Here is an 18,335-nt window from a genome sequence, read left to right on the forward strand (position 1 = left end):
AGCAAGTCACAGGCAAGTCATCGTTTTGAATTACAGTGTGTAACCAAAGGCGATCAACAATCAAGGAAAATGAGGAAATGTCTAGTTTGTAGCCGTTGCAGGAAGCCGCAAAGGGTATCAATTTTAGTCACTTTACCTGACAGCGTTTCTTCTACTAAAAAATTAAAATAATTCTGGCAATATTATTGAAGGAAACAGCTTACTTCCTCCATGATTGCTAGCACGGCAAAACCGCCTTTCCATGTGCCGATAAACGTGATGAGCCCACAATTTTTCTTTTATTTAGCCATGGCCAGTACTCGTACGGTGCGCGGAGCTGTAACCAGAAGAAGCTGGAAAGTATTTATGACTTAACTTATGTAAACAAGACAATTGAAAGTTCAAGTAAATATTAAAATATAACACTCAGTCTGCACAGTCTTCACAGTCTGCATCACGGTCTGCACAGTCCGGACTGCATGTCTGCAATCTGCGGTCTCACGACCAGAAATCTGCATCTACAAACGGATTCAACTTTCGAATATTTATTTAAGATTTATTTAATATTTATGGAACCTTGGGAGGTACGCTTGACCTGTCTTGACTGTGAACTCTAGACCAAATTGTTTTAAATTCTACAGGATTTACTAGGGTACTCTGTGGTGGGTGTTGCAGAAGGGAATACAGGATGAAGTTTGTGCTCGCTTTTCACCTTGCCTGCATTTCAGTGATGTTGATGTTCCAGATTGTCAGCACGCAGCCGCACTCTCCAAAACGCCAAGAGGTGAACTACTATGTAATACATTCCTTATTTCTTCCATTTGTATTTATTTATTTATACTATTTTTGCATTTCAAATTTCTTTCATATCACGTCTTCAACGGTTTTTGTTTTCATATACTTTTAACGTTCACTTCTGCCTAATTTAAATTTTCGCGTGTTATTCTAGGCAAACCATATCGATCGACTCAATCGCTATGACGCGCAGTCAGAACGTAACTCTTGAGGCCTCACTAGCCTCGCTTTCGCGCAGCTAGACCCGGGCCGACCGAGAGATCCGCCATATTTGCATTCGGTGTATATTGCACGCTATTCTTTATTTGAAATTGTAATGTATCTTCTATAAACCCTTCCATCTGAAATAATTAAGAATTTTGCAAAATAAAATTACACAGGCCTATCAAGCGAGAGCTGAGCTTTCAGAAAATGGATATCCGAGGTGTCAATTTTTACGCATAAGGTGTTATTTCCGATTTATATCGCAGGCTCAAAAATTCAATAATTCCGTATTTCTGGCTTTCACAAGCTTTCACTCAATAGCTAGGAATAAAAAAATTATACTGACTTATACTTAGTTTGTTCATTTACGTTTAAATTCCCGGCGGTAGCCAATAAATTTTTCCTGAGGTATAGAGGTGGAATTTTTTTTGTTAGTAATGCCCTGTAACTTGAGGCCGCCGCAAAAATTCCAAAATATTCCGGGAATTGCCGGGAATTTAAATACAAATGTCCTTAACATTATGTGAATAAACTAGGAACGTTTCAGCGCGGGATTACAAATCTTCATCTTTTTACATCGATTTGCTTTCAGTGTGGTCCAACACAGGCGCAAAATTGCCCTTGATTCGCCCTTAATTTTCTTCGCGCTGCGCTGTTTTCTTCGTAGAGCACGGAAAGAGGTGGGAAAAGACGAATATCTTCGTTTGAACTCGTTGAGTGACGGGCTCTCAATATGGCGTCGTAAACAATGTTTTAGCCTTAGTAACGTGCTAATTTGCATAATAGCCGCCTTATCTTTCTGTGCCTTATCTACTATGGAATTTTTTGCTAATCATTTTAATAACTCTTGCAATTTTAAACAGTTTTTTTGAAAAGTGAAAATGGATCCGGTATTTAAGGAACTTAATTTCAACTGTCTATCGGTTCAGTGGGTACCTAAAAGATTATCTACTTTTTAAATTTTAAATCTTAAATTTCTGAATTTTCATGTAAATTATAAAATCTCAAACTTAATTTTCAGCATTTCATGTACATGTATTTTAGCTTTTTCATCTTTCATCTTAAACCGTAGTCAGATACGAATATATTATATTTTTTGTAATACACACAGTGACTACTCCTCAGTCATTTTACTGCTTTAATACTGATTGCGTTTAAATAAAGGATATTCATTTTATTCATTCATTCCTTCATTCATCTGTCTCAGGATTGTGTCGCGGCGGACGTGGGAGGTTGGTCTCTCTGTGAACCTCCTCTGTACGTAAAGGGATTTTGGAGAAATGACCCGCAACAAGACTCTTATCCCAGTTCTCTCCGCTGCGATGCCGCCATTACCTCGTATGATTCGTGTCGATGTGAGGAAGATTGGTATATTGATTTGACGACGGATGGGTAAGTGGTCAAAGAAACTATTTCTTTTAAATTATTTCGGTATTATTAATTATAAAGTGCTTATTTAATCTGGAACCTTACATTGGACTTTTCATGATGCGCTTGGTCAGCTTAGTCGTCTTTTCTCTTTATTAGTATGCCTGATCAGCTAACGTTAAGCCAGATCTTTATTATTATTATTACTATTATTATTATCTTAAGGAATTTAACAATATCTAGCAGCGATCTGATTTTCTACTATGTACTGAGGACTGAGGACATGTCGTTTGTTGGGTGGAATGATTAAATTGTAGTCATTTTGCACGTTTTAAGCTTATTGTGTTCAACATCGCCCTTGAATTAAAAAGAATACGGTGCGGTCTTACCAGACGTCTTCCCCAAGGCTCCCCATGAGGAAATAGCTTGGGTTGAGTTCACACTGGGTTTTGATCGATTTCATGTTTGCGGTTACATAGACGTAGCCATAAATCAGCGTCACCCAACGTCAATTTTCGGAAAAATATCTGTTCGGAGGACGATGTGAGGTCTAGCATTTTCGGAACATTTGTTGTAAAATTTCTTGCTTCCCTTCCCTCCTAGGATTTTCGAACAACTAAAAAATGGTATAATTGTCCATTTTTAACGGATTTTTACACTAAAAAGGTCACTTAGAATTTTCGGTAGCCTTTTTCCTAGCTAAAATTTTCGAAGTTTTGATACCTATAATTTTCGGATTACTGGACGTTCAGCTAGGAAATCCGAACAGATGAAAAATTTTTAGGGGATCAAAAATGCCTATATCTACCGTTTAAATACTACAATACGTTAAACAATGCTATGTTTAAGTGGTTTTGAGCTATACTCTCGTTGCGTGCTCCTGATAAATTGCCCGCGGGAAGAAAATACTTGAACCCGGTTTCCCGGGAAAAAGTCGTTGTATAAAACCTCATTGAAGGCTGATGAAAATCGTAAATGTCTCCGACTATTTTACCCAACAAAACCTCCACATCAGTCTCTGAAGCTTAGACTAAAAACGAAGACGTCTATTTCATTCGCGCTTAAAAGAAAGGCATTGCGCAAATTCTCGCTCAATAGTCAACGGTTTTACAGAAATGGTTTCAACGATTTCATAAGGAAAGAACTGAACTCTTGAACGCTGATGTAAAGAAAACTTGCGAGCGTTTCAAGGTGCTTTTGAATGTACTTAAAGTAAAAACATGAAAAGCATTCACAGCAGTGCTCAAAATCCTGCTGAATTTTCAAACTTTGAGTTCAGTTACCGCGTAGGATTTGGCGCCAAGAACAACACGTGATCTCTACTGCTTGGCACATTTCAATTTCTCGTGATTGGTTGGGCCGCTTTGGGTTTTTATTAACCTATAGAACTTACCTCGGTAACTGTCATGGGTAATTCTTTTCTTCTTTTTGACGTATCCATGGAAATTTTCCCGAGACAATTTTACCTTGAGGAAATCGGTCACACACAAGAAAGTAGCTTCCTTACGGGCAACAGCTATTTGCCCATTGGTAAAATCGCTGGTATGACCCCGCCCACTAGTCGGATATGCAATACATTTTTCCCATTTTGAGACAAAAACACTTAAAATCCTGTCACATTACAGAGGTCAATTGTGATGAAATACTGAGGTATTGAATCGACTAAAATTGTGGGTATTCAAGAGGTACCGTTGAAATATCTTCGTTGATATTGAAATATCATTATTTATTTAGGTTAGCTTTGCATTTTTTTTGGTTTTTCAGCAGGAATATTTCTTGTCCCAATGCTTTCTTCGTGTCGGGCCTCTATTTCCCTTCGACAGGAAACCTGTATTTCACTCAAATATATTGTTGTCGTCCTCTTAATCAACCCGAGAGAAATGAAGAGTGCTACGTCGAAGATGTTTTTAGTACCTCGTCCAACGGTGAGGGCATGAGCGAATGTCAAAGGGAAGGCTATTTCATTACCGGCTTCTACGAAAAGAGTTACGACTTCACTCCTCGTATTGAAAAGTTTAAATGCTGCAAAATGGCAGGTAATTGTGTCCTCTTCGTCACTTCCATACCTGATTGTAGGAAATTATAATGCGATTTTCAAAAATTCATGTTAATTTCAAGTCGCGTTAGTTTTTGTAAACGTTAATTTCCGCGACTTTAATTTGCATCATTTTGGCTCCAAATTCTCGATACACTCCCGGTAAGAATCTTGTCACCTAAGAAAGAGAAGAAGTAGTATATCAGGGTGGGATTCGGCCAGTATCAGTGAAACTTTAAAAAACCCCCGACCCATCCTTCCCTCGTACGTCTGGGGAAAGTACCACGAACAAAGTTTCAATTTCGTATTATGCGTTTAACTTTCTTCCTGTTGTCTCAACAAGTTTTGTTTCCGTGTGACGTCGCGTTAATTGCCTTCCGTTTGGAAATGTTACTCTCTCTTTCCCGTAAAGTTCCTTTATTTGAAACTCGTTTTCCACTAAATTGATTTCGCGTTAATTTCCAATACTTTAATTTCATGAAGCGTCATTAATTTCATGTAATACGGTATTGCCCATCTTTTGTCCCTGTCCCAAACTGCGTATATCCATGCATTGTTTCCAGGAATTAATATCTTCGCTGTTTCGTCTTTGCATGCGAAATATTCCGCCATTTTCTCCAACTCTACACTGCAAAAACTGCTGAGGCACCGCGACGCTTCTTTTTGTGTCCCTTATGCCGTCCATATCATTGCCATATCAATACGATTGACCTCCACTGTCTTGATATCGATGAACATCTTCCTAATTTGACCAACGCTACTCCTTGTTATTAAGCCGTACATGGCAATCAAAAACGGATTAACTTGTGAATGAAGTAATTATGAGCAGTTTTCCAACTAACCTCAAAATTATCACTATTATGTCCATACCAATAACCTACTGTGTTAGAATTCTTCTGTAATAAATTCCAACGGCTTGGCCAGTGGTCAGGCGGTCTCTCCTCCTTTTTTTTCCTTTTCTCGCCGTCTGCCGACTTTTGCGCTCCCCTCGGAAAAAGTACTCCTGATTGCACATTGTAAAATTCGAAGCTATCTGGTGTAAAGTTTTTTTTTTTTTTATGTTTCAGCCCCGGAAGATTAGGTTCAATAATTGGGAAGCAGGCAAGTTGCAAATTAACTTTGGATAAGCAGGTAAAATATAGTAAGAATAATGAACGTTTTCTTGTGCTTTTATGACCTGATCGGATACGTTTGTTCTCGACTTGTGGCTCTGTGAACTGATAAAAGGAACTGTATTAGGAAATTTAGCCAAAGACTGCCACGGGGAAGTCTCCACTGAACTGAGCAAAAAAACATTGTAACTGAGAGGAAGGTTTAAATATCTGACTGTGCATTATTGAAAACAAAAGAGTGCACGATAGTCTAAACTGAGATTAAAGATTAAACCGGGATTGAATTTGAACTCTTTGAATGTTATAGCAAGTAACTGTTACTTGTAACATTAATTAGTATTAAAAACTGAATCACTGGATAATGCCATTCTAGAGCTCTGATTGGCTTAGCCATTATGGTATATGAGCTATTATACAATGCTCTCCAAATATGGTACCTGTACGCTTCTGCTCAAAATTTACAAACAGGCTGAAAATCGGTTGTTTTACAAATGAAGTAGGGAAGAATTCTCAATATTTTGTGAGAGTTTTCAATAAAACAATTATTCCACTCGCGCTTCTTGAATATGAGATGATTATAGCCAACTCGGCGCTACGCGCAAAAATTAACCCCCAAAAAATACCACGCAGAATTTCCGAACCTCAAAAATTTCCAGAAAGCATTAATTGACATAACACGAAAAATACCCCAAAAATTCCGACTTCGACTTAAATAAAACCACCCAAAAAATACTAAAACCCCGGAATCAAACATTTCAAACCCAAAAAAATCCTTCGATCGTCCCCGTCACTTAAAATCCGGAGTACCCCCCCCCCCCCCGCTGGGTGCACAGCACGTCAAAAAATGCAAAACTTTAAAATTCGACTTACTGTTTCTCTTGCAGATCAACAAGAAGGCCCGGAAACGAATGATGCTCACCTTTAATTCTCTTTAGCTGTACAATAAGGAATAATTATATTTATTATAGTTTATGAGGGAATGATCTGATCATCCTCCTCTCTTTTGGTAAAGGTATCGTAAACTGTTTAGCTTACAGTATATCCTCATTTGGATATTGAAACCAGAATTAAAAAGTAAAAATTACCCGTGTATCATTTCAGCATTCGCTTATTAGTATGGGACAAATAAAGCATTATAAAATTAGAAAAATTGTGGGGCGAAAACTTGTCGATAACGAGCTTTTGCTATGACGTCCAGTAATCAGTGACTAAGTAGAGGTGATGGAACGCTTAACCCTTCAAGCCCCAAGATCCAAATACAAATTCTCCAGACTGATCTCCATACATCTCTTTTAACAATAGTTGAGAGAATTTGTTTTAAGATCAAAGCATTCTTCCTTTGGTAATCACAGTTAGTAATTCTCATAACCTTTACTCTTGATGATCTGCTGACGTTGTTAGGAGAAAATTGATGTTGGTCACTCTTGGGACAAAAAGGGTTAAGGCAGATAACTTCTCATGGTTTATAAAGTAAGGCACGTCTCCGGGAAAGCGGACATCAACAGTCTAGAAGCCAGAGTCTGGGAGACAGCTATATGAGCACTACTCTACTTCCACTTTAACGAATAAGTAATGATAATAGGACTGAGCGGAGTACAATTCAGGGAGTTATACTACTACATGAGAAATTTCTGCAATTTGATTGGCTTAGAGCAGTGGGTATTTCAGCTTGACCGCGATATGGTCAGTGGATACCATGCTTTTGACAGTTGTCAATTGACCATAATGTAGGTGTCTATCATCAAAGTTAAACACAGGTTTCAAGGTAAATTTTTTTATTTTGTTATCTGAAAGTACACCTTGTTAAAAGAACTTCTGCGAAAAAATTTTGCGATTTGAACCAAAGACGATTTTTTTAGAATTTTTTAAAACGTTCAAATTTGCCGCCATTTTGGCACAACATTCGTCTTAGTCTTTTCTCGGAGTATGACTTTTATATGACATACTTTAAGGAACACGTGACCTTATCGACAGGAAAACATTAAGAGTTCTGATAGGTTTTTCTTTCTCAGAAAAACTTTCTTCCTGCGAAGACATTGTGATTCAATCCTTCTTTGTAATTTTTTTTTGTGTACAACTGGTGAAGGCAAAGTAATGCGAGTTCCTTAATTTACGTCACATGACGTCATATGTGAGCCTGCTAGTTTGCATGATCAGCGGCGCGGGTGTACCGCAAAAATGTAGACTTCAAAAATTGGTTAAAAAATCGCGTTTTGTTCAAACCGGAAAATTTTTTCGCAGAAGTTATTTTAATAAGGTATAGTTTCAAATAAGACTGATATAAAATTTTAGGTGATGGGCACTTTAACCCTAGCCATAAAGTTTGACATTTCTCATTGGGTACACTGTGGTGCGGACGGACCGGCGGAGATTTGATCGCGTGATTAACAGAATTTCTCGGATAGACAGATTACCAAATTTTCTTAGGTATTGGGCTCCGCTATTATTTTTCGATACCAGTCGATAAAAATCGATACAGAAATCGATAACGATTGATTTCCCGATTATTACTATCGATCATTATCGGAAAAAAGACTTCATTCAGTAGGGTTTCAACATTAACACGATGTTGTCTGTACGGTATTATTAAGTCATTCGAATTCAGTCTTTATAATATGCATTTCTAATTTGCTTTGAAAAACACTAAAAGAACAAAAACTATAACCTTTTATTTTTAGTCCGGGACCAGGCTAGTTATTTTTCAAGATGTTAAACAAACGTAGGGACTGACTTAACAACGTATAAATTACGCTTATTTGTATGCAATGTGAAATAACAGCTTTCGCTGCATCCAACCAAATACGAATCCTTATGTCCATGTCAAAGATGGCAGCGATCTCGAGGACTTCATGATCAATTCCCTTGCATATACCGCATTGAACTGGTTTCTAATCTGGGTTGGTTTGGAAGGAAAGAAATGCAAGGTGAAGTCGATAGTGCTAAATTGAATGGACATGTTGGAGTCGCTCGGAGGTGAATAACACTGGATATCACGAAAAAAACTATCCACTGTTTTAGTATACAGCTACTGTCATTACACGTTGTCGGAAGGAAAAACAAGCCAAGACCGTAAAGTGATATGGGATTTTTATAATGACTAGCTATCATGGACGCGTTGTTTATGAGGAAGGTGTTGGGTATGACAGCATCCACACCACTGTGGAACGTTATGTTAGAGAATTTCTTAACCTTTCGACTGAAAACTGTAGCCAGAGGAGGCTGGAGGGCCTTCAAAGAGTAGGGCGCTTAAGCAACGACGACCGCGACGTTAACGAGAGCGGCAAAAATAAATAGGTTTAAAAGGGCAGAGCAGCAACTTTTTGTTTTGTACATTTCGTACTATTGTGAAAGGTTTGAACCCAGGAGTCATTTCAATAGTAGGTTGAGTTTGATCGTCCGGGTGAACGTAGTCCTGAATAGGACTATTGTTGTTGACAGTGACTGACGTTTCGACAACCTGTGCGGTAGTCATCTTCAGAGTCAAAGTGAGTTGTATCACGTCAGTTGATGGTATTGAACTCTGGTTATTGATCTGATTAGTCAATTACGTCGCGATGTTATTGGTCATCTGTCAGTTAAGCCGTGATGTTATTGGCTATGAAAACTCGTAATCAGTAATTGGTGCGTTTCGATCCGTCTATTGTCACAGTTAAACAATCGTCTATTGTTAGTCAAATTGTCATTCTCTCGTAGTTAGTTTTGCTTGATCTCGTCAATAAGTCGATTGTACGGCACTGGTAACTGTCGGCTACGATTCAGTGGCGTTTGTTCTAAGTTAGTAAACCAGCTTTCTAAAGTAAGACGTTGATAGTAGTCTGTAGAATACTATGGTATGAAACTTCATTTTCACGTTTTATGGAGGAAATGAACACAAGACAAAAATTTTCTGTCTCTTTTTTGGACATAGATACAGTCCTTTAGAATCCATTTCCAAAACAAATCGTTATTACTCGTAAAAAAAAAAAACATTCTCGCATAGAACTTGTGATAATGGCAGCGGCGCTTGATCATCTTGATAATAGTTATAATAGCGCTTGCGTAGTGTAAACACGACGTCAGCATCACCAGAAGTACACTTTGGCACGCTCTATTTAATACCGGAGTATTGTAACCTTTGGGTCGGAAAAAGGTTTGTTAATATTATTTTTTTCGAGAACTTCGTTCCCACGTTCTGCAAATTGTAAAATGTAACAAAGTCGGTGTTTTTCACAGATAAGCTGAACAATGTAAGGCCCTTCTAATGAAACATAATTTCACCTTGAAAGCAATATCATGCTTGCTTGTGTTTGAGGACGAAACTACACAAACTTTGATCGACAATAACGCACAAACGTTAAGAGGTGCGAACCCACCTTTCATTTCGACTTCTACGTTGCAACAAAAATATCGCACCTCTTAAAATAAATGCGAATAAACTCTTGATTTCTTTCGTGTCTGTGTTCATTCTTCTTAAAATGAGCAACGAGGAAATGCGGCGATGCGATTGGTTGATTACTCCTACCAAGATGCATTTCGGACCGTGTCCAACCTCCCCTGCACTTTCGGAGGACGCAGAAAAATATTTCTAACTCCTTTACTTAATTCACACCACTTTTAACCGTTAAATATTATTTTTCCATGTATGCATTGCATTGAATGGCTATATTTTTTTCTGGTAAATAAACTGAAATCGAAAATGAAACTTTGTCCCTCAGGCCCCATTAGCAGAATGACACTTTCAGCTTGTCGTCTGTATTTCTTTTACACATAATGGGTTCAATTTATCATCATCATCATCATTATAATCATCATCATCACCATCATCATCTTATTTAGAGCAACGTTCAGATTACACAGATTACAGTGGTACAGAGTCCATAGTCAGAGCCCCGTTCTTGTTATATTTGTCCATATTAAATTGTCCAACAGAGGGCCGGATATGCTATTGAAAAAGAACGGTAGCCGTGTTTGCATATATTGTGACCTAACATCAAGGTCATCAAGCAGACGATGTGCAGGTTCCGACATAGCTCGTTAACGTTTTAGTTGATGGAAACATGTAAGGCTCAGATTGCTAGTTTTTGCCTGACGTTACAACGGCCATGCTGGGGCTCAAGAACCAATTGCAAAACCGTTTCTCCGCCTGGAACTAAAATTTATTCTCATGAAAGTTGTGCTCAAAAAATTGAATTCTATTGAACGCCAACATCGCCGTTTGGAAAGAAGGTTGCAGATTAAAAAAGCCAGACGTAGTAAGTCGATAAAAATCGATATCGGAAATCAATCGATATCATAGATATTCATCGATTTAATCCGCCGATTAATATCGAGTGATATCGGAAATCGATAGAAATCGAAGTCACACAAAAAATAAGTTATCGATTATTATCGATTAAAAATCGATAGGAATCGATAGTACTCGATAACAATCAATAAAAAAATCATCATCAATTTCTATCGGAAAATCATAGATATTAATCGAACTCACAACTTTTTTCTTTACCGATTTCTATCTATCGATATCGGAAAACGATATTTATCGATGATTGATACTGATTACTATCGATTATTATCGATTATCGATTAACTACGTCTGGAAAAAGACACACCAGAGACGTCATAACGCCGTTTCTTGTTTTTCTTGTTGCTCAAGACTGAGCCTATATCCTGTATTCTTGTTAGTACATCTCGAACTTTTTTCCACTTTTTGAACAGGTGGGATAAGAAAAAGAAGACAGCAGCCGGTCGCACTTAACAGGGAAGCCACAGTGAAACTCAAAGGATATGACTGGGTGGTGTCAAATATCCAACCTACGGTAGGATAACAGTAGTGTTATCATTTCATTTCACATCGCAAAAACGAAAGGAAGGAAAGCATTTTTAGCAATTATTGAATGAGGCTGAGTAGGATGTGAAGAATTTTGCAGATCGAGGAGGGTGTTATCTTCCGAGGCTGAGAGGCCGAGGTGGATAACATCCTCCGAGATCTGCGAAAGCCGAATTCAATAATTGTTTTGTTATTAATTCAAAATATTTCAATCTAAGTACTTAATAAGCTTTCTTTCTGGTAGACTTTCTTTGAAACTTTGGACTATTTCTCGCTACAGTTTCAGGATATATATTACAGACTGATACTCTTCAAAAAGTAGATAACTTCCATCGAGCGATACGTTTTGCGTATTCTTGCATTTCTTCCGTTCAGTTAGTTAGAAATTCAGCTTTGTCGTCTTCGAGTAGCCATGAACGTCATTTTCTTTTTTAGTTCACTCAGGAATTCCAATAAACAGCTAGGCTACCGCATCTTGAAGCGAGGTTGATCGATGGTATACAGCACTAGTTGGTTATAGAGAACCGGGGGACCGGGGGATTGGAGCCAATCAAAAACGGCGACATTTTTTGAATGAATAACAAATGCATTTACTGCCTCCCTCCACATAAAAGTCAGTAAAGGTAGACAACCTTTGTATTTGGTTTGTAGACAAAGAAACTTAGTTTTCGTGACGACCTCATTCAAACGCCTGTATTTAACCATGACTGATGTTTGGACATGGCTATGGTCAGATTACCGCGTAAGCAGTGTTACCTCCCAATTTTAAGGACTAATGATGTAAAAAATTTCTTATAATGTAAGAAATATTTCATGCAATCTCCGCATAGCATTAGATGGCTATAGGAAAGTGAAGTTCCTTGAATGTTGCCGGAGCAAAAGATCTTGCGCTTTTACATAAAGAAACGCAAAGCGCGCCGGTAGTCGTGACGTTGGTTGTTTACACCATTTACAAAATTTTCCGGAAAAACCGGTTGGGAAGTAAATGGAACAGGACTTTTTGGGCAGTTCCAGCGGGAAATTTCCGGGAGCAACGGAACATCTCATTTTTTAAGGTAGTCTTGTTTTTCCGGACGGAATATTCCAAACGCAAATTTGTGTTCAACTTCTTCAAATTAAGCCATCTTTGATACCAGTTTCAGGCCTAATCGCGTTCGTTATTCGGTAAATGGAACTGATTTGTATTATGTGATTCCAAACGCGATTCCGTGACAAGATTTACAAGTCTTGCGTACCATTTGCCCAAATCGTGAGCCGACCGGTTTGCCCATGTAAATAGTAACCAACCGTTACGTAACACCTGCGTTCCTTTTTTTGCAATTACTATTGCCACTCTCGGAATGTCTCATGGAAAAGGTTTGTTAGTTTATAGTTACAATAAGTATGGTAAATGTTCATTACTCACCAGCTAACGGAATCCCTGCTAAATACGCAAAACCAAGGGCACCAAACATCAGTCCTACTCCTCGAGATGCCTTGTCACTACCAACAAGGTCTTCAGCAACCACTGCCCTAAGCAAGACAAATCCACTATCAAAGGCACCGTACAGTACCATAAGCGCAAGGAAAATCTCAAAAAGCCAAGCCCCAGAGATTAGAGCTGTTGAACTTGCAACACCGATCATGGCGACTTGGAATATCTGCACACGATGGGATCGGAACTTATCGGCAAGCTTACCAGTAACAAGAGAGAACAAAAAGGAGGATATTGACCAGGCTATGAGCAAGAACGGTGCTTTGCCTTTCGACACTCCTGTTTCTCTGGAAAAGGCAGGCTAAAACCCGGATGGACATGAGAAAAAAAATATATTCAGAATTTATTTAATGAAAAAACGCCCGTTTGAAGGTAGTGCAATTATGTCTGTGAGACCTTTATATAGATTTGCAAAGAGGAAGACCACTGGGTGAGAACGAGATTTTCTCAATACTAAGAAGCGGGCGCGCATGAACCAGCGTTATCTAAGCGGGAAAAAGTCAAAGTCATCGTCATTCTACTACAAGTTAAAGAATTCATGGTTTTAGCGAGAATGTCGTAGTAGCAGAAAAGACCCCTCTGTAAAAGACCCAGTGAAACCCTTCCTGTTGGTTTAATTTAGTATACCCAGTAATAATTTTAGCTTTCCAGGTACCTGGCGAATAGTTTTCATAAGAAAAACAAAAACAAAAAAATTATTGCTATTGACAAAAAAAAAATCGGAGGGTACAGGTAATCGATCTCGCATTAAAAAGAGTTATTCTTCTAGTTCTTCTCGCTATAGCAGTACTTAAAAGGTTTTAAGAGGTTTCATTTCGGTTAAGATGTCAGGCCTGCCTCTCCTTTTAGCTTCTATGGGAGATACACAACAAAGAAAAAACGCAGTGGAAAGGAAGCCAACCCGCTGACATCTTGTCTGAGAACCCGGTAATGAAATAGATTCTAATTCCACTGGGTCTGTTACAGAGGGGTGTCAGAAACAAGTTATCAAATGTTAGAAGTTTTATTATTTTGCCTTCAAGAGAGGGCTTAACCTCCTTCAATAAAGATAACAGTGCTAACTTTTCTGGTGTAAAAAAAGTCGTAAAATGAAGCTTAGGAACTCCGAAACAAATTTCGTACTCGTAGTCGTTCTCATCCTCGAATCTAAAGGTCTCTAGTGTCTCTCGAATGAGGACCTTCCCTTAAGAAGCACATATCTCATAGCAATATATTTGGGTAAGAATTAACGCTAATTTCCTAAACTTTACACTGTGCAAGGATGCTATGTGCTTGACGCACTGAAAGAAATTAAACACGGCGTCGGAGCGTTTCAATTTAATGCGAATCTTTCCTTGCTTGCTTCTTGGTATTTATTTCCAAGCATTTTTTTTAGTTTGGCAATTTTCATTCCGCTCTCAGCCATATTCTAACTCTCACGATTTGACGTCACAAAGACGGACCGCCTCCATGCATTAAGGAGGGCATTCGCAAAGAAAAAAAAAAACAGACTGACTTACCGCGTGAGTTGCAGGAACATAACAACCAAAGGCGTACAAACTTGTTCCCAGTAAAAAGACAAAAAACGATTTGTCTTTCAGAAGTGAAAAGTCAAAGGTATCTTTCGGCTTTACGCACAATTTTTCTGGAGAAGTTCCTCCGGGGGTATCAGGTGGCTGGCGGTACACTAACGCAATAAACACCATAACACTGGCAATTCCCGCCAAAATTCGGAAAGTCCCGGATAAACCTTTCTGCTCAACAACAAGCTGGATGACTTGACTAAACACAATAGTACCTGAATACTGACCAGCGGTGCATATGCCATTGACGAGTGCCAAATGTCTACAATAGATAAGTGATGTAGCATTAGGAAGATTGTTGAAAGCACTGCGTTTACAGCAAATGACAGAAAGACGTGGATGATGATCTTGTAATCAATTTTTCGCGCCATTTTTCAAGTCTGGCTTTCACATTCATCAAAAAATGAGCAAAAGCTGATTTAAATTTATCGTTGCCGGCTACATTAAGGACAGTACGCTTCGATTAATATATTTTTTAATTTCGTGCGTGCAGAATATGATATGAAATAATTAATATGGAAGTGAATTAAACAAAATGCAGGAATTTGGAAAGCCAGCTGTCGACGAAACTTCGCCGCATGCGAGGGAATCCGGATTCTGGAATCCAGTAAAGTTTTGCTTTTGCTTTTTGGCTTGGTTTTGGAATCAGTAACAATTGCAATCCGAAATCCAAGTTCCACTAACAAAAAATCCGGAATCAGGAGTCCATAACCTGTCGGGATCCAATAACTGGAATCCGGGGTCCACGGTGTGGGACCAAACACTGTAAAGATAAATGTTCAAATTTGCGGGATGACATGGAGTGCTGAGTTTCCAGTCCATTTGGGTAATGCGGCAAGCCAAGCGTAAGCACTATGATTACCAAGTGATAAAAGGGCTAGCCCCTTTATACTCTTTTGTTACCGACGGCAAACTGCAAATGCGAAGCCCTGGGGAATACGTAGTAGCCGTTTGCAAAACCACTCTGAGTGAGTCATAAAGACTACTAACTTGCAATAGAGTCTATTATTAGCAGTCTTTATGGACCGCACAATCAGATCATTTAAAAGATCTGACACGTAAGATGTTTGCCCTGACTTACTTTCGCGGTTTTTCGAATACAGCTTAAATAAGATTTGTAAAATAAGGCGCAATTTTTAAAATTCTTTTCCTTGCAAAATTTCTGAATATGTGAAAGACCCTTAAGATAAAATTTAAATAAATGACCATTTCTAACACACAAACGCTCAGCTGTACATCTTAAAACATTTCAGGGTTTGCAGTCAAAGGGCTTGAAAGTTATTTGAATTTGAATTTGTCATTTTGTCACTTAACTTGAGAGGAAATACCGGAATAATAAAACTTAAATTATATGAATATCCCACACAGGCTAAACACGTAAAAAAACAAATTAAATACAAGATAATATCTGACCTTTTAAACCACAACGAGATGGCTCTGTATGTTGTTATGAGAACAAAACAAGCACCAGTTCCAAAAACCACTCCATAAGTAAGGAACAGATGATAGACCCGAGTGGCGAACGAGGACGCTCCGAGACCCGCTACACACAGAATTCCTCCAACAAGTGAGGTCATCCGACATCCCCATAGGTCAGCTGCCATTGTAACAAACGGAGCCAGAATATAAAGGAAACCTTGGTGGATTGACCCAACCCAGGCTAAAGCCAAAAAGGGAAAAGCCGATGTCAGTCATTTCAGTGAGGGCAGTGATGCATTTTGACTTAAAAAAAAAAAGGACTTGGTAGAGTCTTGGTAGGGGTAACACCTGTAACGCCCTTGGGAATCCAAGGCAGTCTTCGATTCTGGATTGCAGGTACTGGATTCCAATCTTTGTCAGTGGCACTTGGATTCTGGATTCCAGTCGTTAGTGGGATACCGAATCCTTGAGCTGTATTCCCGATTTCAAAGCCTAGGAATTCGGGATCCCACAAGCAAAAATTTCCCTGATTCCAGAATCCGGATTCTTTTAAATGAGGGGGTACACTGTGGCCCATAAATACGCCAGAAACAGCAGAAACAACTTACCGAAATAAACATAACATTAGATTACGAATCCGAACTGGTTACCAATAACGACAGAATTTATGGCCTATTGCAGGAGCTCAGTTTGCGGGAACGGCGTAAACTAAAGAAAAGTGCACCGGAAAAAACATCGAGGTGTGTATGGAGAAAGGACAAGAAATTTCTCTCTTTTTTTCTCTCTCCTTCTCGTCCACTGTTGTTTTCCTTCGCGCTCTACTTTCGCCTCATGCAAGGAAATCCGATTTCTGAAAAACAGGAAATTTTTGCTCGCGGAAGCCTTGGAATCCGGAACACAGGTAAAGGAATCCGGATTTCCATTGACAAATGGAATCTAGAATCCCAGATGCACCGACAAAGACTGGAATCCATTACCTGGGAATCCGGAGCCACGGTATGGAATCCCAGAATCCAAGATTGTCTTAGATCCCCTTACATAGGGCGACTACTTCGCTCCACTCTCCAACTGACTCTCCACTGTCTGAACGCCGCGCGCCTGCAACAGCCTTAAAAAGCAATTTATAGAAGTTCATCCTATCCAACGGCCTTGCTTTACGTTACGTTATTTTACTTTATATAGTTAGAGAAGTACCTGAATCTGCTTTGCCAGCACCAAATTCCTCCAGTATGTAAATAAAGAGGACACCAAAGCTGTTTTCAACTCCAGCTAAAATAAACTGTGTAACGCAAGCCGCAGCACAGACACACCAGCCAAACCCTCTGTCCGGTGCCGTCTTTTCGTTACTTTTTTTATCCATCAAATCTGTCTATGGGCTCGATTTCCGCCGTCTCCCGGGTCCGGTCTTACAGCGGCTGGTAATCGAGCCTAAACTGTCTAAAATTCCCGAAAACAGATACCGGCGGTTCCATAAGATGTGAAGTGAAAATAGAAGACTTCTCTCATGGTCCCCACTGACTACGATATGTTACTCCGATCGGCCAATACGTCGCTCAGCCGGCATAAACTATGTATAGGTATGACTGGCATGAAAGACTGAAAGGAAATGATCTCTAGGTTATCCGTATACATGTCATATCAACGAGACGCTTTTAATTTTTACCTACCAAATATTGACGAGGGAAAAAATATCTGTTGTAGTTAATTTTTTATCTCAGGTAATTTTTGTTTTTCTTTTGTTTTTTGGTATGGTAATGCATGCTAATGAAGTTGAAACAATTAACTCAGATAAAAATTTAACTAAAACAGCTTGTGTCACAGACGAAACTAAAATAACCGCGGTTGAAGCGGCTCTGTTGACGTTGGTACATTCACTGGCACAAATATAAACCAATCAACTTACGAATGTAAAGTAGTAAACGGCGCTGATAATTTTGTCTAGGGACGGACCATTGGAAAACTTATGGGGTGGGGGGGGGGGGCGAAGTACAAAAAAAATATTCGCTCAAGGGAAAATTAAATGAAAAAAATTCATGCAAGCCAATTAATACTGAAAAATATTCATGCTATGGCCTAAAAAAATTCATACAAGGAATTTGATAACGAAACAAAATTCCTGCGGCTCGAAAATTCCCCTCCCCCCCATAACTTTTCTAATGGTCCGTCCCTTAAAATGACTTCAACAAATTCTCACTGACCTGTGACGAGAGATAAGAGGCCTCACGCGAGTATTAAACATGGGAGATACGAAGCTAAAAGCGAGGATTTAATTTTTATTACGATTAAATGTGACCGGAAAAACTAAGTAGCCTTAGCCTTTGTAGAGTAAAGCTTAAGTTGTTGCTGTTGGCGTGACTTGTGATAGTGAAATGAAACGTCGTGAGCTGTGAACGACACGCCAGTCGTGATGGGTGGAACAAAAGAATTATTTTCCGATATTCGTGATTAACTGACCACAATTTTTTTCGTAAAAATTACTCGTCGAAGATTTACGAAGTCTACAAAGCAACACGAAGCAGAAGACCTGTTGAAGTTAGAACCAAACTCTATTAGGTAATTTTCACAGCGAGTAATTAATTTG

At 38.9% G+C, this 18,335-nt stretch overlaps 1 protein-coding gene across 1 annotated transcript; it reads right to left on the reverse strand.

The window, feature by feature from the left end:
* Positions 1-10,230: 10,230 nt before the first annotated feature.
* LOC140926538 (monocarboxylate transporter 10-like) lies at positions 10,231-17,337 on the reverse strand. Its single transcript, XM_073376264.1, has 5 exons — positions 16,949-17,337; positions 15,749-15,995; positions 14,273-14,597; positions 12,705-13,074; positions 10,231-11,283 (listed from the first exon to the last, which is right to left on the reverse strand). The coding sequence occupies exons 1-5, from the start codon at positions 17,112-17,114 to the stop codon at positions 11,090-11,092; spliced, it is 1,302 nt and encodes a 433-aa protein (XP_073232365.1). The 5' UTR covers positions 17,115-17,337; the 3' UTR covers positions 10,231-11,089.
* Positions 17,338-18,335: the final 998 nt, after the last annotated feature.

This window comes from Porites lutea, chromosome 2, assembly GCF_958299795.1.
Source record: "Porites lutea chromosome 2, jaPorLute2.1, whole genome shotgun sequence".
Classification (NCBI taxonomy): domain Eukaryota; kingdom Metazoa; phylum Cnidaria; class Anthozoa; order Scleractinia; family Poritidae; genus Porites; species Porites lutea.